Raw genomic sequence first — 21780 nt, 5'->3', positions numbered from 1 at the left:
CCAAGAAGCATACAATAATACCCTAAACTACACAGAAACTAAACAGAAAACCGATTGCTACTATCTAACAGTATACATCTCTTTATTTAGAATTACAAATACATTCCATGGAACCCTATTTACATATTAAAACAATTACAGTACAACATAACATTCCCAAAAAGACAGATCCAACATATGTCATCTATTAGATGCTGTCCCTCTAATAAATAGATACTATTAGATAAATAGATACTCTCGAAGAATGCAAATGTAAAGAGCTAATAGACAATCATTTGGCAATTTATAAGCAACCTGTCCCTTACAGTGCAACATCAGTGTAGAAACATATACAGTACATAGCAGAAAAAAGGTATCAGAGAATTGTATCACCCAAAAAACTACTGCCCGAATAGCACTGATTCACCCTTAACTGGTGCTTTGGAGTGGCAGCCCAGCCCCAGTGCTCCAAACCGCCTGATTAGCATATGGATCTATGAAACAATGCTGAGGATGAATGTAAGAAACTTACCTTCTTCCTCAGCACCTGTGCACAAAAGGGACATATCAGCAGGTTAGATTCATCTAATCTGCGGATAGTTTCCCTTTTAAGGGGCCATACCATGACATATGTAACAATGGGCACTAATTGTTGCTTTGGTGAGTGTGTTGCTAGTACTCTGCCATTGATGGTTATATTCTTTTATTCATTTGCGGAAACAAAATAAGTATGTCTTGATATATGGATGGGTTAATTCACATTAAATACAATATTAAAACTAAAGTATGTGTTGAAATATAATTATGCATGAAAAGACTTATAAAGCAGCTTATTTTTGTATTCATTATTAATATGAAACAGATTACGGTAATATTACGGTATACAGTAATATAATATAATATGGCTTTAATAACACCTAACATATATCAGCGTAGCGAATATTCTGATTTATAAGACAAAGAAAAATATATAAAAGGGCCATATTTTTACCTAAATTTTTAAATAGTTATTGAACCCAATAATAAAGGCTCATTTAAGTGTTATTCCTCTTACAAGCTTCTTAAGAACTACTCTCACCTCCTTATTTCTTAGACTGTAGATGATAGGATTTAAAAGCGGGGTGATGAGGGTGTACAAAATAGCCATGGTGCTGTCTAATGAGGAGCCGGAATATGGCTGCATATAAATAAATATACATGGACTATAAAATAACAAAACTACAATCATATGAGAAGCACACGTAGAAAATGTCTTCTTCCTTGCAGCCATTGTTTTTATTTTCATAATTGCATTGAGAATATGCAGATAGGACATTAATATTAAAAGAAAAGAGAGTAAAGCAACAGCTCCAATATTGGCCAGAGTTACTGTCTTGTTGACTGTGGTATCAGCACAAGCCAGCTTCAGAACAGGGATAATGTCACAAAAGAAATAGTCAATTTCATTGGGACCACAGTAAGGTAGAGTAAAGGTTAACACTGTGTGCGTCATTGAGTGAAGAGATGAAGTCAACCAGCATCCAGAGGCGAAAGACTTACACATCCTCCAGCTCATCAGGTTGGAATAGTACAGAGGCCGGCATATAGCCACATATCGATCGTATGCCATGACCGTGTATAAGAAACACTCACAACTTGCCAAGAAATGGAAAAAGTATAACTGGCATGCACATCCACTAAATGGCATAGTCTTATACCGTAAGAACGTCCCTAGTAATTTCGGTAATATGACTGAAGAAAGGCAAATATCCAGAAAAGAAAGGTTTGTAAGAAAGAAGTACATAGGGGTGTGTAGAGCAGGGGTTCCTTTAACTGCAACAATCAATACAGAGTTCACCATAAGTGTAACTATGTATATAAGGGTGAAAAGAACAGCAAGAGGCACACGTAGTACTTTTGGGTGTGGAATTCCTCTTAACATAAATTCAGTTATTAAGGATGATGTGTTGTCCATTATTAGATCAGCCCAGAGAAGCCTAATCTTCAATAAACCAATTTAGCATAAGATCATGTAAAGCATCACTGCTGGTCATGTATGAGAAAGGTTTCGCCCTCAAAATATACATTGTAAAATTCATGAGAAGCTTAGATACACAAGTTATAGTCTTCTCAGCCTAAATGTACCATGTAAAATAATAGCTTTATATTTATAGTAATATGTATATTCTCATTATCCTCAATAAAACTCCTGGGACTTATTGAGTGATTGTCCCTAAAGAGTCATATACAGTCGTGAAATTAGATATGGCCAAGGGAATATGCACAATAGGTGCAGGAGCTTTACTGTAAGGCACTCTTGAACATCATGTTTTCTTTTTTTGCTTGTTCTAAATGTTATAAAGCAGCTGATATATTAGGGGACTCAGACACAGGTATATTGCAGCTAAAGATGAGCAAACCAGACTTCCAGAATGAGATTCGTTCCAAACTTGGCAAAAAAATTAATTTGGGAACTAATTGAATTAAAAAAAAAAAGTTTGTATGAACCCAATCCAAAATGGTGGCCGCAGATTGTACAATACATTACATCAAAAGCATGGGTGCAAGGCAGGCTCGGACTGGGCCACCGGGGGGCGGGGAAATCCCCGGTGGGCCCCGAGCTGGAGTAGGCTTCATCCCCCTGTCAGGGGACACAGGGCTGGAGACTGCAGCAATGTGGTCTCCAGCCAGCAAGCCCAGCCGGGGCCCCATGCTTCCGGGGGGCTCACTCGGTCGCCTGGTGCCACACCTTCCTTTTTAACTGGAAGCGATCGCAACAATCGCTTCCAGTTAAATGTAGTGTGCCTAGTGTAGTGTGACATGCTTTCCCCAAGCCTAATTATCTCTGAAAAAAGAACTCCAACATGGTTAAAGAGATATGGATTTTTTAAATGTGGTGGTTACCCTTGCCGCACTTGCACATATGTCAGGGTTTGCACTACTTTTTCAAATAATTCCAAACTAACACCAAACTATATAAAATTAAACAGAGGATAGATTGCAACTCTACAAATGTTGTATATGTCACTGAGTGCTCACAGTGCAACATAAAATATGTAGGATGCACCACTAGAAAAATGAAAATACGTGCACTTGAACATCCCAATGACGTCACAGGGAATCCCTTCCGCCACAAATCGGGAGCGGCTATACACTTTATCAATTGTCATGATAGGAAGTGCACCAGCTTTACTATTTATGGCATTGAAAGAGTAATCCCAAAAATCAGAGGGGGTGATACAGAAAAACATCTTAGAAATCGGGAACCTTATTGGCAACATGCCTTAGGAACCAGAGCCCCTGATGGTATGAATGTATGGCGTGAGTTCTTGTACCATTATTAATGGCTTTTACTCTAGTTGTTGCATTGTGTTTTTTTCTGACGTATACTCATGCCACCTAATTCATCCCTCATAGTGTTCATTCATTTGCTTATATTGTTCTCATTATTATCCTTGTTTCCCGTATTTCATACTCTGTATAGAAATATATTCACGTTGATATTATATTACACATGCGTTTTCGGCTGCACACATAGTCAGTGTAGCAATTTGTGCTTGTCAGTGATAGAAAGAATTTATTTCATCAGTAGATACATGACATTGTGGCATGCCATGGCAATATTGCATTACCAATATATCAATATTTAGTTCATCTTATTTTATTTTATTATTTTTTCACTCATTGTCATTTTTCATCTGACAAACATATATTTTTATAGCTCTCCATCCAGACAGAAAATGATTTATTCACACATAGAGAGGACACCTATCCATGTACACTGATACAATTCTCCATATAGCATTGTTGAAAATGTAATGTTCATGGGTAGACAACTTAGATACATATATTGAACATAATATTGTTAATTATACGTATTTGTAAATGTATAGCTATCTCTTGTGTATGATTTATTCATTCATTTATTTGTGAGCCTTTCTGTATCCTGCAATCGCAACTTATTTCATTGTTCTTTTAGTCAGTTCTTTTGTGCACCTGTTTGAACACCTGATTAGGTGATTATTTAAAGGAGTTGTACACAGGGGAATGATGGGTGATCAAGAGCGCGCATGTGCTTGAAACGCGTCCTGTGGGGTCACTGCACTTAGGTGTTGGTTGTATTTTACTCTGTGCTATTCGAGAAATAAAGCTCACTCTACTGCTTCCAGTGCTGGACTGCCAGATTTTTCCTTTGCATTAGTGTGCCTATTGACAGCCCAAGAAGCCATAGGCTTCCTGCCCTGTCAATCACTCTTGTGACCGCAAGCAGCGTTTGCTTGCGATCACAAGAGTGTTACCTCCGCCCCCTCCCTCGACAGATCAGCAGCATCCTGGTGAAGTTCCGGGCAGCACGTCGCCTCTGAGTTCAGTGTGCGCGGCGGCGGCTGGGACTTTCGGCTAAGAGCATGTACCGGAAGTCCCACCCGCCGCAGTGCACACAGAGCTCAGTGCGGCGTGCTGCCCGGGACTCCACCAGGATGCTGCTGATCTATCGTGAAGAAGAAAAGACCTGCAACCGATGAGGGAGGGTGTTGTAAGGTGAGTTGTTTTTGTTTTGTTTCAGAGGTGAACAACAGAAGGGGGCAATATGGGGGGGGGCAAGAGAAGGGAGCTATATAGGGGGGTGAACAACAGAAGGGGGCTATATAGGGGGGGACAACAGAAGGGGGCTATATAGGGGGACAACAGAAGAGGGCTATATAGGGGGGTGAGCAACAGGAGGGGGCTATATAGGGGTTGAACAACAGAAGGGAGCTATATAGGGGGGTGAACAACAGAAGGGGGCTATATAGGGGGGTGAACAACAGAAGGGGGCTATATAGGGGGGTGAACAACAGAAGGGGGCTATATAGTAGGTTAACAACAGAAGGGGGCTATATAAGGGGGTTAACAAAAGAAGGGGGCTATATAGGGGGTGAACAACAGAAGGGGGCTATATAGGGGGACAGACAATGAAAGGGGCTGTATAGGGGTATGGACAATGAAAGGGGGCTATATAGAGGGGTGGACAACAGAAGGGGGATATATAGGTGGATGGACAACAAAAGGCAGCTATATAGGTGGATGGACAACAAAAGGGGGCTATATAGGGGGATGGACAACAGAAGGGGTTATATAGGGGGATGGACAACATAAGACGGCTATATAGGTGAAAGGACAACATAAGACGGCTATATAGGGGGATGGACAACAAAAGGGGGCTATAAAGGGGGATTGACAACAGAAAGGGGCTATATAGGGGGATAGACAACATAAGGGGGCTATATAGGTGGATGGACAACATAAGGAGAATATATAGGGGGATGGACAACAAAAGGGGGCTATATAGGGGGATGGACAACAGAAGGGGGCTATATAGGGGAATGGACAACATAAGGGGGCTATATAGGTGGATGGACAACATAAGGCGGCTATAGAGGTGGATGGACAACAAAAGGGGGCTGTATAGGGGGATGGACAACGAAAGGTGGCTGTATAGGGGGATGGACAACATAAGCGGGCTATATAGGGGGATGGACAACAGAAGGGGGCTCTTTAGGGGGATGGACAACAAAAGGGGGCTATATAGGGAAATGGACAACAGAAGGGGGCTATATAGGGGAATGGACAACATAAGGGGGCTATATAGGTGGATGGACAACATAAGGCGGCTATAGAGGTGGATGGACAACAAAAGGGGGCTGTATAGGGGGATGGACAACAGAAGGGGGCTATAAAGGTGGATGGACAACATAAGGTTGCTATATAGGGGGATGGACAACAAAAGGGGGCTTTATAGGGGGATGAACAACAGGGGGGGCTAAATAGGGGATGGACAGCGAAAAGGGGGCTGTATAGGGGGATGGACAACATAAGGGGGCTGTTTATGGGGATTGACAACAAAAGGGGGCTATATAGGGGAATGGGCAACATAAAGGGGCTTTATAGGGGTGGACAACATAAGGGGGCTGTATAGGGGGATGGACAACATAAGGGGGCTATATAGGGGGATGGACAACATAAGGGGGCTATATAGGGGGATGGACAACATAAGGCGGCTATATAGGTGAATGGACAATATAAGATGGCTATATAGGGGGTGGACAACAAAAGAAGGCTATATAGGGGGATGCACAACAGAAGGGGGCTATATAGGGGGATGGACAACATAAGGGAGCTATATAGGTAGATGGACAGCATAAGGTGGCTATGTAGGGGGATGGACAACAAAAGGGGGCTTTATAGGGGGATGGACAACCTTCTGCCTCTGAGTTTCGGTGACCGCCCTGATAGGTAGTACGAGTCCCAGGTCTCTGTCTCTGTCTGAAGCTAACTAGTAGCAGAGCTGTGTGTGTGTGTTAGTATGTAGCAGAGCTGTTTGTGTATATTGGTATAGTAAAACTGTATGTGTCTGTGGGTATGTTTATAAAGCAGAACTGTGTGTGTATTGTGCATGTTGCAGAGCTGTGTATGTGTGGGTATAAGGTACTGTAATAGAGAGTGTTAAAGTGGCCTTGTCTTTTTAATAAACTTTCATGCCTTCATTGCATTAACCTCTTTACTACCAGGGACGTGTTTTTTTTTAACATGAAATTTTTTTTTTTGTGCTACACAGCTGTGCCAAATGTGAAATACTCTTCTTACAATTCAGTATATGCAGTGTAGTGATTACAATAAATATACAGTACATTATATTTGCATTATAACACAGATAAAAATTAAGATAGATATGGATATTGAATTTGGACATCAGGACACGACTTATTAAGTTATTCATAAAGTCAAACCATACAAAATGTAGTAATTTTTTCCTTATAAATAGTTTAAATTATTGATGATCTTTCACGTGTTTCCCTTTTGGATGTGGAGAAATGTTGTTTCTGAAAAACTTTTTGACAGCATTTTTAACCTCCTGGTTTCGTAATGTATAGATAACTGGGTTTAATAAAGGAGTCAGCACTGTGTACGACACGGATATTAACTTATCCGCTGGATAATTCACGGGTGGTCTTAAGTAAATAAAAACGGGTGGCCCCAAAAAGAATGTGACAACCAAGATATGGGAAGCACAGGTAGAGAATGCCTTACGCCTCCCGTCTGCTGAATGGATCTTTAAGATTGTTGTAATAATGCCAAGGTAGGAAAACATTAAAACTACAAAACAAACAAGAGAAATCATTCCACTGTTGGCTATAATAAACATATCTATAACGTGAGTGTCGGCACAGGCAAGCACAGCCAGAGGATGGACATCACAGAAGAAGTGGTTGATGTTGTTTGGACCACAAAATGGAAGCTGATAGGTGAGAAAAGCCTGAGTAAAAGAGTGCAGAAAGCCTGCAACCCAATTTACTGCCACCAACCAGAAGCAAAACCTGTGATTCATGACTATGTGGTATCGCAGTGGATTACAAATGGCCACATATCGGTCATAAGCCATGACAGTAAGTAGGAAACACTCTGTGCCTCCAAATAAGTGAAGGAAGAAAAGCTGAGCTATACATTGGTTGAATGAGATTGTCTTTCTTTCTAAAAGAATGTTAATAAGCATCTTTGGTATAGTGACTGAGGAGTAACATATGTCCAAAAAAGACAGATTACTAAGGAAGAAGTACATTGGGGAACGTAGATGTGAATCTATATGAACTGCAGTTATAATGGCCTGGTTCCCTAATAAAGTCATTAAATACAGGACCAGAAAAAAGACAAAGAAAATGAATTGTGATTCACGTGAGTGGGAGAGACCACTAAGTGTAAACTCCAAAACTGAACTTTGATTCGTGAATGACATCTTGTGTTCCATACAGGCCTGATTATAACAGAACAGGACAAAGAATTATAGAAAAGAGCAAGCACATAACAATAAATAATAATTTGCACATGAATATGGCCACATTATTGCTTCTAAGTACCTCTGTACAGAGCTAGAAAAGGATGCCTATATATTTCTTTAGGTTTTTGGTACCTTCCTATGGCTCTAGTTGCATACTTACACATATATGACTATAACAGCTGATATGTGGGTCAGTTGCAGACAGCATAGCGTTTTAGAATAATACGACTGATCATATATTTATATCATTTCATCCAGTGCATTTGCAATTAGAAATTCCCCTGAAACTCTTGTAAGAAATATTAAAAAAGGCTTTAAATTGTAATTAAAATAATTAATAATAGATGTTTCCATTATGCAAGCCATTGGGTACAATTTCTACAGTCACAAAATTTTTTCTACAGTCACAAAAGTGGCTGAGTCTAGGAAATAGGAATAGGAAAGGAGTAGGAAAAAGGTGTGTGTGTGGGGGGGGGGAGCATTTAAAAGGGTATTTCCATCTCAATTAATATAGGGGAATAGGGCTCATTAAGTAAATTTTCTTTGAAACTACATTCATTTAGCAAACTTGCCTCCTTCTACTGATTTTCCTGTTCCTTCCCTCCCCTTGTTGACAGCTGGTGGTCTGGGTTACAGACCACCTTTCTATTAATAAATTCTGAAGGCGCAAACATACAGTGAAGTGTCTCCCTTTTAGTCAGGCTTCCCCATAATGTCTTGCTGTCAGGTCTTCCTGTCAGCCAACCATGAGAGACTAAATGGATGGGTGATTGCCTGAGAGGGCTGTAACTCCCAAGGAGAGATTGATCAAACCAACCCCAACTTTACTTAAAAGTTCAGCAAAACTGCCCTTCTGCTCTTATGATGGCTGCACAGGGGGTCTAATACCATATGGGGATGCACAAATTTGGGCCTACCCACTATATGGGGGCACAGCCAGTCCAATAAACTTTTGGAGTTTTAGATGAGGATGGTGCGATAGTAGCAAATTCTGTTAGATGCCCTCATGATAGCTGGACCAGTTAGAGAAGAAAAAGAAAGTGAAACACTACAATTAAAAAAGATGCCCCCTGTGATTCACTTAGAGAAGGCACCCCCTTAGAGTCACTAGACATAACTGCACTGTAATCCCTGCTGTTGTAAAGCTGGATCTACTACTATATGGTCACTGTATGAGCCGATATTGGTATTTGTTCAGGGGATTTTATTCAGTAGAAGAGCAGAAGCATTAGTTAGTATGTAGTGGTATTAGTCCGTATATGGTGTTAAAATTTGTCCCTTATAAACTGGTACTGTTTTGATCTTAGTATACTTTATTTGGTCAGCAACAATATGGTGGTAATAGTAATGGGGTGGTGCCCTTTATATAATGTAATTATTAGTTATATTTGTGTCTGTACCTGTATACTGGATTTAGTCAGTATGGTGATAATATGTATGGCAATAATGTTTCCTTGTTGTGTACTGGGATTGTTAGTAATATCAGTCTTGGTATGTAGAATTTGGTCAGTATGGTGGTAATATATGGTGACAACATTTGCTCTTTATATTGGTAGCTGAATGACTATTGATTTTACTGTAAGTATACAGTGTTAGGCTATGTTCACACTATGTAAGGTTACGCATTAATCACAGCCATTGTTGCCAATTTGCAACAATGGCCATGATTAATACGAAACTTACGTAGTGCTGCTCTCTATACAATCCTGCCCGGAGTGTATACACATAGTAAACACTATGGTAAGTGTACCCAAACGGTGCTTCTGTCACTTACACTTAAATGCCGCAATCGCGCCGCGATCACAGCACTTAAGGGGTTAATGACAGGCTGCAGCGCGATCGCTGCAACCTGCCATTAATAGTGAGGGCCCGGCTAATCACTGCAGCTTGCCCCCACCTGCTATGAAGCATGCTCTGCAGTCTGGTGACAGACATCCATGATGTAACTGTACGACATGGGTCGTCTAGGGGTTAAGGTAATTTATGAGCAGGTCCTTACGGAGTTAATGGAGTTAAATGTTATGAAATGTAACCAGGTGGTCTTTTTCTGCCAACAATCTTCTATGTATCTATGTATATGTATGTTTCTACTTTTGTATGTTTCTACTACATTTTACAAAATAATTGAAAAAAACAAACAACAAAAACCCCTATAAAAGTGTATTTACCCCTTAACGACAGCGGGTGTAAATGTGCGCCCCCGCAGCCCGTGCCTTAACGCAAATGGACGTACATTTACGCCCGGGGTTTCCTCCATCGCTATGTGTACACACAGCGATCGGGGAAGATGGCCTGCCATAATGTATAGCAGACCATCTCTGTTCGACGGCACGGGGGTTCGTTAACTTCCCCCAGTGCCGATGATCGCTGCTATTGGCTGATCAATTCAGATCAGCCGTTAGCAGCTGAAAACAGCTTTTCGGGTCATCGGTGACCCGGAAAGCAATGGCGATTGGTGCTGTCCGAGACAGCACCAATCGCCATTAATATACTGTGAAAAGATGGCGCCGGTGCCACCCCCACAATCGCCATAATGGGCCGGCCAGTGGCGGGTGTAAAAGTGTTACCGGGTTCTGCACCCCTCAGCTAGATAGCTGAGGGGTGCAGAACAGGTGTGTGTTTGTGTAGTGCACCATACTCACCTGATCAGGGTGTCCCGAGCATTGATCCGGCGGTCCCGCGGAGTCCTCTTCTTTCGTTGTCTATCTTCGGCTCCCATCGTCTCTTTGGGCTCCCCCGTCATCTGTCTTCGGCAATCTTCGGCTGCTTCACTCTACTGCCCCCTAGAGACTGATCAGTGTATATTATACACTCATAAGTTGGTTTGGGGGTAAAAAGAGTGTTTTTTAAAAAAAAAATTCTTCTTTTTATGCGCCCTAATGCCGCTGAGTGCTGATCAGCATCGCACGTAAGTGTGCTGCTGATCAGCAACTCCTCCTTCTTGTCGTATGGGTTTTTTCCTCCTTTTTATTTCTGTATCCTACCGTCACTGTCTGCTGATAAGTACCGCACATAAGTGCGGCATTTATCAGCAACTCCTTTCTTGGCGTAGGTATATTTTTTCTTACTGTTAAAAAAAAACCCATAAAAAAACGCTACATTACACTACACTACATGAAATAAAGTTTTACAGTACACTACATTAAACATTTACATATTCCATATACTAATCCCATATACTTACATATAAAGATGGCCCCCAGGGTGTTTTCGGTGGAGGAGGCATACGCTATTATTGCCTCCGACACCAAAACAGCCAGTGAGGATGAATGGGGGGGATCCTTTTTTCCTCCATTCATCCTCATCATCATCATCCAGTGACATGTCTGGGGGTAGCGTAGCGTATGCTGCCCGCCAGACACGTATTTTCTGCCAGTACCTTCTCAATAAGAGATCATGGTATGGCGTGAAATTCTACAAACTCTGTGCGAGTACCTCAGGGTACACTTACAGATTTAGGGTACCTGCACACTGCGGAATGGCGAAGGATAACCCTTTGTGCATTGCACAGCTGGCACCCGCCGGTGGAGTGATGCGGGCGCGCGCATCTCCGCCCGTGTCATAGACTCCATTCTATGCACGGGCGGATTCTATCATCCATCCAAAGAATGAACACGTTCATTCTTTGGACGGAGGGCGGAATCCGCCTGTGCATAGAATGGAGTCTAAGACACGGCCGAAGACTTACTCGCCCGCATTAGTCCACCAGCGGGTGCCAGCTGCGGAATGCGCGATGGGTTATCCTTCGCCATTTCGCAGTGTGCAGGTACCCTTAGAGTGTATAAAGGAAGGGACACCTGAATCCAGCCCCCAGATGCCCCCCCCATCCTCGGAGTGAGTGGGAAGATCATTTGGGAACTGATCTTCCCACTGCTGGATAAAGGTTACCACCTTTTATACCAGAATCCCCCTCTTCTGGTCCCTCGCTGCCCGAGCTACTGTAGCTTGCGGCATGATCTGAAAATATCAGAAGCAGTAATTAGAGCCCTAATATTTAGCAGCCATGGAGCAGACTCAGCGCTTCTGGATATGAGGGACCCCGTATTGTACCAGGGCAACATTTTCCAAGTGACGTCCCGCAAACAGGGGAGATCTCAGAAGAAGTGCAAATATTGCCCCCTGGTGACGGGCACATTTGTGCCGTGAAAATGAAAAAAAAAAATATTTTTTATTTTCACACTGCATGTTCTACAAATGTGCCCGTCACCAGTGGGGTTCATATGCTCACTGCACCCCTTGTTAGATTCCTTGAGGGGTGTGCTTTCCAGAATGTGGTCACTTGTGGGGGTTTTTTACTGTCCTGGCAGCACAGGGGCTTTGTAATTGCGACAAGGCCTCCATCCTCCATTCCAGACTCTAAAAGGCGCTCTGTCCCTTTGGTGGCTTGCCCTGTGCCCATATGGCACATTATGTCCACATGTGGAGTATTTTCGTACTCAATGAAAATTACCCTACACGTTTTGCGATCAGTTACTTTTTTAACCCCTTGTGGAAATGGAAAAAAATCAAGGCTAGACCAACATTTAGTGTAATTTTTTTTTTATTTTTACACTAAATCATTGATCTTGTCTTGATTTTTTCATTTTCACAAGGGGTTAAAAGATGGAAAAAAATGTGTAGAGCAATTTCCCCTGAGTATGTAAATACCCCACATGTGGACATAAAGCGCCATGCGGATGCAGGGTAAGCCTCCAAAGGGAAGGAGCGCCATTTGGCTTTTGGAGGCTAGATTTGGCTGGAATGGATTTCGAGGGCCATGTTGCATTTAAAATGCTCCTGTGTTGTGAAGACAGTTTAAAACCCCATATGTGGACATAAAGCGCAATGTGGGTGCAGGGCAAGCCTCCGAAGGGAAGGAGTGCCATTTGGATTTTGGAGGCTGGGCTTGGCCAGAATGGATGATGAATGCCATGTTGCTTTTACAAAGCCCTCGTGATGCCAAAACAGTGAAAACCCCCCACAAGTGACCCCATTCTGGAAACAGCACCCCTCAAGGAATCTAACAAGGGGTGCAGTGAGAATATGGCCTCCTTGATAATGGCCACATTTGTTCTGTGAAAGTGAAAAAAATTATTTTTTATGGTCCTGTGGAAAAAAAAGTAACAGGCTTCTAATGGGCAAGATCAGGAGATTTTCTGTTTCTTGCCTTTCCTAAAGGGGTACTCCAGCCAAGCTTACTTTTAAATGGAGCTTAGCCGTCTGACGTCACAGCACGGCTGCATTCCAGCACCACCATTCTCTGCCGTGACCTCAGCTGCAGAGGGTGTCTCTTGCTTCAGGCTGTGCTGCCATCCTCTTCAGAGATTCTATTTCAAAGTAAGCTTGGCTGGAGTACCCCTTTAAAAGCTACAGTCAACAACACTGCAGAACCTAAGTGATTTACAGAGGGGGACTTTCTCTAAAACTCTATCTGAGCCTTCAATATGTGACTTTGGGTTTGAAGATAGTCTTTCATAGCTGCCTGAGGCCTACTAAAGCTCCCCCAGGTCTGCCATCTTTATACTTCGATAAGGTGTTGCAAACACAGATCTCTCAATCCTGGTTTCCAAATAATAATTATGAACTGAAAAAAAAGTGTGGTTCCGGCACTCCAAAAATTGATTAAAAAATATATATTTTATTTAATCATGTTAAAAAAAAGCAGAACAAATGATGCTGTGTGGACAGATAGATTGACGCGTTTCGCGCATGTGCGCTTAGTCATAACCTATCTGGCCACACAGCATGATTTGTTCTGCTGTTTTTTAACATGATTCAATAAAGTATATATTTTTTAATACATTTTTGGAGTGCCGGAACCACACTATTTTCAGTTCAGTTTGCCTGCTGACGGTCAGCCACCGACAGGAACCGTGCACCCTCTTGAATGTACTGAGATCCAAGAAAAACGACTAGGAGGTGAACTGACTTCCATTTTTTATTTTTCGTTGCAAATAATAAATATACCTCAGCTTATTTAGTTTTGTGTTTTTATTGTACAGAAGCAGTAAAGAAAAAAGTCCCTGTATCTTATAGTCTGCAGGCAGGGTAGCCCAGCGGTTCTGCTCATACAATAGTTAGTGGCCTCAGAAACTCTACTGCTTAATTAACAGCTACATCTTTTTGCACACAATGTCAGCTCAGGCAGTACCGACACAACCCTGTTTGTTTTTAAAAGCTAACTGTCATTTAAATGTCACTTTGCAGAAATCAATTATCAAGTATCAATGGTAGAAGCAATTTTAAGAAAATCTGTAATAGGTTTTATTAAGCAAAAGAGTTTCCTTTTGTACCTGTTCCTTGTCTGACACCTGTCGCAAAAGCCTATACTCAAAAGTAAGAAGGTGATGAAGATGTTTATGAGTTTCGCCATCAGATGTCAGTGTTTTACGTGTAAACTTGTATATATGTATTGCCCAGCTGTAGTCACTATAGGGTTACTGTTTCTTTATATTTTATTATTCTGTGGACCAGTGGAGATACTTCTTTCTTCTCTGCCTATCTCTATGCAGTGTCCCAGAACACGCAAGGACTACTACTCCTATTATGGCCATTTATATTGCTGTGTCCATGCCTGTTCTGGTGAGTGTTTGCACTGCAACTGCTGCTGGTTTTCCCCTAGTATTCTCTGGTAATGTGCATTCTCATGTGTATTCTCATGTATTCCTGTGTAGTATTACATTGTACAGTGGTATGCAAGGCTGTTGATCACGTGACCGTGCCAGTGCCCTGTAACCATGGTTCCTACAATGGCCGACTAGCTCTGGCCAGGAGCAACCATGTGATCTCCCACTTCCTCCTAACAAGTTAGTCTTCCCCCTGCTTCCAAGCAAGGAGGGTGTGTGTCGTCTCTCTACTACCTCAGAGGAGTTGAACTTCTTATTTGCAGCTCCCACTTCACCACTAGAAGTGTGGATCGAGTGCTCTGCTGTATTCAAGTCTTCGGCTGTACCTGCCTGCTCAAGTGTCCGGAGTCTTCTCTCTCATCTGGGTGTCATTCCGTTATCTCTCCCCATTGCTGCAAGGATTCACAGCAAGTATTCTTCTCCAGTAAACTACCCAGCAACGCTATTTCTCTCATACTCCTACTCCCATCATCCGGCACGTATTCTCACAGCCTATACAGAACCACTCCTGCTTTATTTGTCAAAGCCTGCTATATACCCGGTTGCATCCGGACAGAACTGTTGCTACTAGTTATCTCATCTATAATAAAACCGCTGTTACTGAACCCTGGCATTGGTGTCCACTAACTAACCCCTAACTAACTAACTAACTAAGTATAACCCCTGCAGCTGCCCCGGTCATTGCCCGCTCATAACACCAGCACTGCGGAAGTGGCCCCCAGGGGCCAGGGCATCGCATCTACATTTCTTTCTCTGCACACTTTCTTCTTCACCACTCACAGGGACTCTTACATAACCTGTAGGAAGAAGTCACTTGGGGAGAGGAAGTGTAGCATCAGTTTCCCTCTGATTCTCTGAGAAGTAGGACACACACAGAACAGGCATCCCTGCTGCACCTAGCCAGGGCCTGGCTCTGCCAGGACCCCTGTCTTGGACAGACTAGTTGTGCTAGTGGTCAGACACACGTGTGTGGAGAACCCAGAGACTTTTCTTTCTAAGACTATATCCACAGACACTATGCAGTGTTAGTCCCCTACAGGAGGACAAGTCAGAGATCACCCCAGCTTACGCCTTGAACCTCTCAAAACAGTGCAGGGCAGTATCCTAGTACAGAGGAACTGACCCGGATAGAGCAAAGCAACCATACGAAAGTCTATGTACTCTATCTCGCAGCGCAGGGGAAACCGGGACACCCTCAGACACTTGGCCTTGTCCAGGTAACCTACAGTAGTCTGGGGCTTGTGTCACCCGAGTAGGATGGGTCTCCCAACACTGCAGGGTAGAAGGCGGTTTAGTAAAACATGGGCACAAGTATTCTTCTCTCAAGTATCCTTCTCTTCTCAAATGTATCTCTCTCTCAAGTTCTGGCAGAGCACTCTACTACCCTGGGTTGGGGCTCTCACAACAAATTACTTTTCTCTTCAACACTTAGCTACACCAGCACTGCTATTCTATCTCAGCACTTACAAGTATCTCCCAACACAGATTCAGTGAGCATGAGTCTGTACCAACAAGAAGTTATCTATTGCCAAGATATCTGGTATTCTGAAGGACTGTTTAGTAAATCCATTATATTTATTCTACTGGGACTCAGTAATCATTGCACCAGCACCTACACCTCTCAGCTATACACTCCTTGGGTTACTCTCCCCTTTCTGTGGGTAGTGGTACCGAGAGTCCAGTAGGGTCATCTCTCCACTCCGGACCACTGTGAGAAGAGCCCAAAGGACCCATCAGCAGGTCATCGACCATTTTAGGGGGATACAACCAGTCACCACTAAAAGCAGGTGTAACACCACACCTGTGTGCTGAACTAGCATCACTAACTAACTACCATCACTGGCTGAGTTGTATCACAACCACCAGCACAACGTGATCATGGTGGTGCAAAACCACATTAAGACATTGGTTATAGAAACGGTATAGATCAGACAGCACCGTACAGGAGAGGAGTCAGTTGTCAGATAGGAGTCCTGTATCCAGCCAATCCCATATCCTCAGGGTTGCTGCAGGTCTGACCTTGGAGGAAAAGGAGACCTCTTATCAGTATTGGTCCAGGCAGGGGTTACAATCAGAAGAGCAATTTGGTTTAAAACCCAAGGTCTTAGCAGGAATGCAGACAGAGCTTATAGGTGAACAGGAATTTTAGGTGCAGGGGTCCTGCCATCTCCTGTTTGCCTTTTACAAAGTTCATCAGTCTGCAACAAAAGCAGATGAGAATAGTAATGTGTTTGGTGTGTCATGCTGACTGATATGTGAAGTGAGATATTGTCGATAGCATATGTCTATAGTATTTAAAAAAAAAAAAATTAGGATACCAGCCCTTTCTTCTGGGTGCCCTGCTTAGTCTGGACTCTCCCCATTGACCTGTCTGGCATGGGTGACACCGCCAGGAGTACTACTCCTACCAACTTAGCTCATTGGTTCACCAAAGCATGCAAGCACGTCAAGGTGAAGGCACCATGAGGGAGCCCTTCACACTAACCCGATTACCCATCCCAACCCTTAATTTACCTGTCCTTTTCTATAATGTGGAGCTTCCTGGCTCCCTTCCCAGACCGGGCCCACCCCATTACCCTAACGCAGACCCTCCTGGTGCCCTCCCTAGCCCAGGTCCATCCCAGCCCCCTAATGCAGACCCTCTTGGGGCCCTTTCCAGCCCCCTAACCCAGACCCTCCAGGTGCCCTTCCCAGCCCAGGAACGCCCCAGCCCCCTAATGCAGACCCTCCCGGCGTCCTTCCCAGGTCCCCCCAGCCCCCTAACATGGACCCTCCCGACGCCTTTCCCAGCCCCCTAACGCGGCCCCTTCCGCCACCGTTCTTAGCCCAGGACCGTTCCAGCCCCCTAATGCGGACCCTCCCATTGCCTTCCTAGACCAAGAGTGCGCTGGCAGGGTAATTATGTACAGTGACATGATCAATGAATAAACAATACAACTCATGTCCGGCACTGCTGATACCAATATCATGCCATCATGTCTCTCCTCTTCCTGTGGATGTTGCTTCATCGTCAGAGCTGGTTTTTGAGCAAGAAGAATCAGACTATCAGAGTATAATGCATGAAATAATAAAACTGCCTTTGTTGTCCTTACCAACCAATCAGAGAACGGCTTTCACTGTTAGGAGTTCAGTACAAAAGTTGTGCTGTGACTGGTTGCCCTTGGCAACAAGGAGCGATTGCATCTTCCACTTACAATAAATAAATTGGTGCAGATTGATGAGAAGAACCCTTATAAACCAATCACTGCGCAGCTTTCTTGTATTCCGTTCTTCAGAAATGAGAGCTGTGATTGGTTGCTGTAGGCAACGAGGAAAGTTTTGCTTTAGAACAGTGTGATTTTATTAGTAGAAGACGCTGAGGAGACTTATTGTACTGTGATGATGTGGAGGAGTGATGGATGGAGGATTTGTGGATTTCTATACAAATTTAAAAGACACAATCATTTTACCAAATATGTGAACTAAGAGGGAGATTTATCAAACATGGTGTAAAGTGAAACCAATTAGATTCCACTTTTCATTTCTCACAGGCTCTTTGGAAAATGAAAGGTGGAATCTGATTGGTTGCTAGGGGCAACTGAGCCAGTTTCACTTTACACCATGTTTGATAAATCTCCCCCAAAAAGCGCAAATAATTTACAGTCTTTTGACAAACAAAGAATAAAATGTCACCTAAGGGCTCGTTCACACAGAGCAAAAGCAGCTGAATTTCTGCGCTGAATCAGCGCTGAAATTTCAGCCGTTAAAATAGGTGCAGAGCTAATTTCCATTGTGTTGAAAGGAAATTCTGCTCTGCAGTTCACACGGTGGAATTTCCTCGCTGAAAGTTCCGCGGCTAATCCGCTCTCCGCCAGAAGAATGAACATGTTCATTCTTCCGCTAGCTGAAGCCTATACAAATCAATGGGGCTCTGATTTTCTGTTTCAGTGTGGAATACGCGCGTATTCAGCGCGTAATACAAGCGGAAATTACGCGCTGAATCAGCGCGGAAATGGGGGGGGGGAGGGGGGGGGGGAAATCCCAAGACAACCCAAAGGAGGTGATACCAGGGGCCCACAAGTAAGAAATGACAATATCAGCATGCACACAGCAAATGACCACAGCAAAAGTTTCCCAAAAAAAACATACATACATACATACATACATACATACATACCTCTGAAATCAGTGCATCTCCATCAAATGCAAAGTGGTGATGTTTTGCCATTTCTGCTCAGCTCAGCTCCTTCTCCTCTGCCAGCTCTGAGGTGATCTGTTCTAGAAAATTCAGGTACCATATAGTGCAGTCTCCAAAGTCTGCAAAATTGTTGTTGGCACCTCCCTCTATTATTACTCACCGAATACTCGCTGAATTTCAGCGCTGAATGCATGCGGAATCAGCGCGAATTCCTCGAGTATTCCGCGCTGAAATACGCAGGGATTCCGCTTACATTCTGCTTACATTCTGCTCGGAATTCAGTGTCAGTTGATTTCAGGCGTAAATATTTCCTCGCGCAATCCGCCCCTTTTGCTCTGTGTGAACGTAGCCTAACATTGTGGCTGTTATATAACACAGCTCCCTGCCAATCCTCTGCTGCTGGGCATGGCGCCTCCTAGTGGATAAACACTGACAACATTTGTGCCCAACATTACGGGCACATATAGGGATGATGGATGTTTAACAAGCAGTCTTACAGTAGGAATGTCCTCTGCTGACCATAGCAACTATTCACAACTTAGCTTTCATTTTACCAGACCTCATGAAAACCTGAAAGCTGAGCTATGTTTGGTTGCTATAGGCAACACAGGATATTGCTACAGGAAGTCTGTCCACTACTGATCAGCCTTATAAATGTTAGCTAGTTACATGGCCCCTCTAACATGACCAGTCTCCCCCCAATCTGTCCTGGTGGGGTGTGTGTATAGTGGTGTGTGTATAGGTGCCAGTGCAAATAGAGATGAGCATAGTCCCAACTTTACTGGAAGTTTTGTAGTTTTACAGTACACGGTTTCGCAGGTAATAAATCTTGACACACACTTGAATGCTTGACCTTAGTGCTCAAGGGAGGTGCTTGAAAGAAGTAGAAGAGGTAGTCACAGTAGTACTTGTGGAGAGTAGAGGAGAGGAGTTTGCCAGAGGAGCCCTAACTCAGTGTAACCAGAACCTTGGTACATATCTTTGTGAAGTGTTACTCGCACTCATATTTACACACTGTCTTACCGTCCCAGTAGGGTAGTACGAGCCCCAGCGGTGGTTATCTTGGTATAGCTTGGTGTCCAAGTTCTCCCAGTTACCTGCACTGTGCAGTAGGATACGTAGACCACAAATATGTATGAAAAATGTAGTGCTATTCCTCCCAGCCCAACACAGGATATAACAACAACCTCCAAATATTTCCACAATATTCTTTATTTAATTAATATACACTGCACAAAAACTTTTAAAACCATTAATTAAGAGAAGAAGAAAGACAACTGATACTGGCTGTGGTATGGTGAGGTCCATTTTTTCCAGCCTCTGAGTTGGTTGTTGTTGTATTTTGTATGTATAAGAACATATATATAATTTATACGGGTTTTGGACATCAAGGCATAGTTTATTAATTAATTAAGTCAAAGAATACAAAAATAGGGAAAATATAAAACCTTTGTCATATAATTAGTGTAAATTATTGATGATCTTTGATGTGTTTTTTAGTTCTATTGAGTAAAGAATGATTTCTTCTAAAAAACTTTTTGATAGCATTTTTGACCTCCTGGTTTCGTAATGTATAGATAACTGGGTTTAATAAAGGAGTCAGCACTGTGTATGACACAGAAATTAACTTATCTGCTGGATAATTCACCGGGGGTCTTAAATAGATAAATACACATGGTCCAAAAAAGAATATAACGACCAAGATATGGGAAGCACAGGTAGAGAATGCCTTACGCCTCCCATCTGCCGAATGAATCTTTAAGATTGTTGTAATAATGACAAGATAAGATAACATTAACACTACAAAACAAGCAAGAGAAATCATTCCACTGTTGGCTATAATAAACATATCTATAAAGTGTGTGTCAGCACAGGCAAGCACAGCCAGAGGATGGACATCACAGAAGAAGTGGTTGATGTTGTTTGGACCACAAAATGGAAGCTGATATGTGAGAAAAGCCTGAGTAAAAGAGTGCAGAAAGCCTGCAACCCAATTTACTGCCACCAACCAGAAGCAAAACCTGTGATTCATGACTATTTGATATCGCAGTGGAATACAAATGGCCACATAACGGTCATAAGCCATGACAGTAAGTAGGAAACACTCTGTGCCTCTAAATAAGTGAAGGAAGAAAAGCTGCGCTATACATTGGCAAAATGAGATTGTCTTTGTTTCTAAAAGAATGTTAATAAGCATCTTTGGTATAGTGACCGAGGAGTAACATATGTCCAAAAAAGACAAATTACTAAGGAAGAAAAAAGACAAAGAAAGACAAAGAAAATGAATTGTGATTCACGTGAGTGGGAGAGACCACTAAGTGTGAACTCCAAAACTGAACTTTGATTTATGAATGACATCTTGTGTTCCACACAGGCCTGATTATAACAGAATAAGACAAAGGATTATAGGAATGAACATGCAAATAGCAATAAAAAAGAATTAGGGATCATGCACATTGATAAGAAATAAAGAAAAAAAAAAAAGAAGAATCATGCACATGGCCACTTGATTGTTTCTTAGTATCTCTATACAAAACTGTAGTATGATACCTAAAGATTCAAAAGGATTTCTGTACCCCCATGTGGCTACAATTCCATATTTACTGATAAATAAGTTTAACAGCTGATTTGTGAGTCAGCCGCTCACAGCATAGCGTTTTTGAATAATATTCCTGATCTAATATTTATATAATTCCTTCTAGTGCATTTGCAATAAGAAATTCCCATGAAACTCTTGAACTAAATATAAAAATAAGTCTTTCAGTTCTAATTAATATAATTGATAATATACAAGCCAATAGGTACAATTTCTAGACTCACTAAACGTAAACAAAAGCTTTGCCTCTTAGGCTTCATACACACATCCACAAAATTTGTGGATCCGCAATAATGTAAAAATTTAGGGCCCATATGCTTCCATGTGGCTGTTCACACATTCTCAATTTTCACAGATCAGTCATTAGGACATGTCGTAGTGCAGACAAAAAATTACGGAAGGGGTCACTCTCTGTAATGTAGTTGTCTGTGAGTTGTGAACCACTACAGATGCACAAAGTGCTGCTCGCAAACGCGGTCTGCAATTGCGGACAAGACTGTGGACACGTGACATATGCCTTTATCTTTATCCAAAAAGAAGGACAATGAATAAATGGTGTAGAGCAGTGCTTCTCAAACTGTGAGGCTGGCCTCCCCAGTGAGGTGCCCCCTAGTTGTTGGTAAGGCCCAGT

The 21780-nt window shown here is 42.6% G+C and overlaps 2 protein-coding genes and 1 pseudogene across 2 annotated transcripts; all 3 read right to left on the bottom strand.

Annotated features, from left to right (window-relative positions):
- Nucleotides 1-1009: 1009 nt before the first annotated feature.
- LOC138786482 (olfactory receptor 10G7-like) lies at nucleotides 1010-1933 on the bottom strand. The gene has a single exon (XM_069963469.1). The coding sequence runs from the start codon at nucleotides 1931-1933 to the stop codon at nucleotides 1010-1012; it is 924 nt and encodes a 307-aa protein (XP_069819570.1).
- Nucleotides 1934-6766: 4833 nt separating this feature from the next.
- LOC138786481 (olfactory receptor 4E2-like) lies at nucleotides 6767-7729 on the bottom strand. The gene has a single exon (XM_069963468.1). The coding sequence runs from the start codon at nucleotides 7727-7729 to the stop codon at nucleotides 6767-6769; it is 963 nt and encodes a 320-aa protein (XP_069819569.1).
- A 12295-nt stretch (nucleotides 7730-20024) lies between these two features.
- Nucleotides 20025-20911, bottom strand: LOC138786480 (olfactory receptor 4E2-like; annotated as a pseudogene).
- Between the last annotated feature and the right edge of the window lie 869 nt (nucleotides 20912-21780).

This window comes from Dendropsophus ebraccatus, chromosome 3, assembly GCF_027789765.1.
Source record: "Dendropsophus ebraccatus isolate aDenEbr1 chromosome 3, aDenEbr1.pat, whole genome shotgun sequence".
Lineage (NCBI taxonomy): Eukaryota > Metazoa > Chordata > Amphibia > Anura > Hylidae > Dendropsophus > Dendropsophus ebraccatus.
This window is presented reverse-complemented; position numbering and strand designations above follow the sequence as displayed.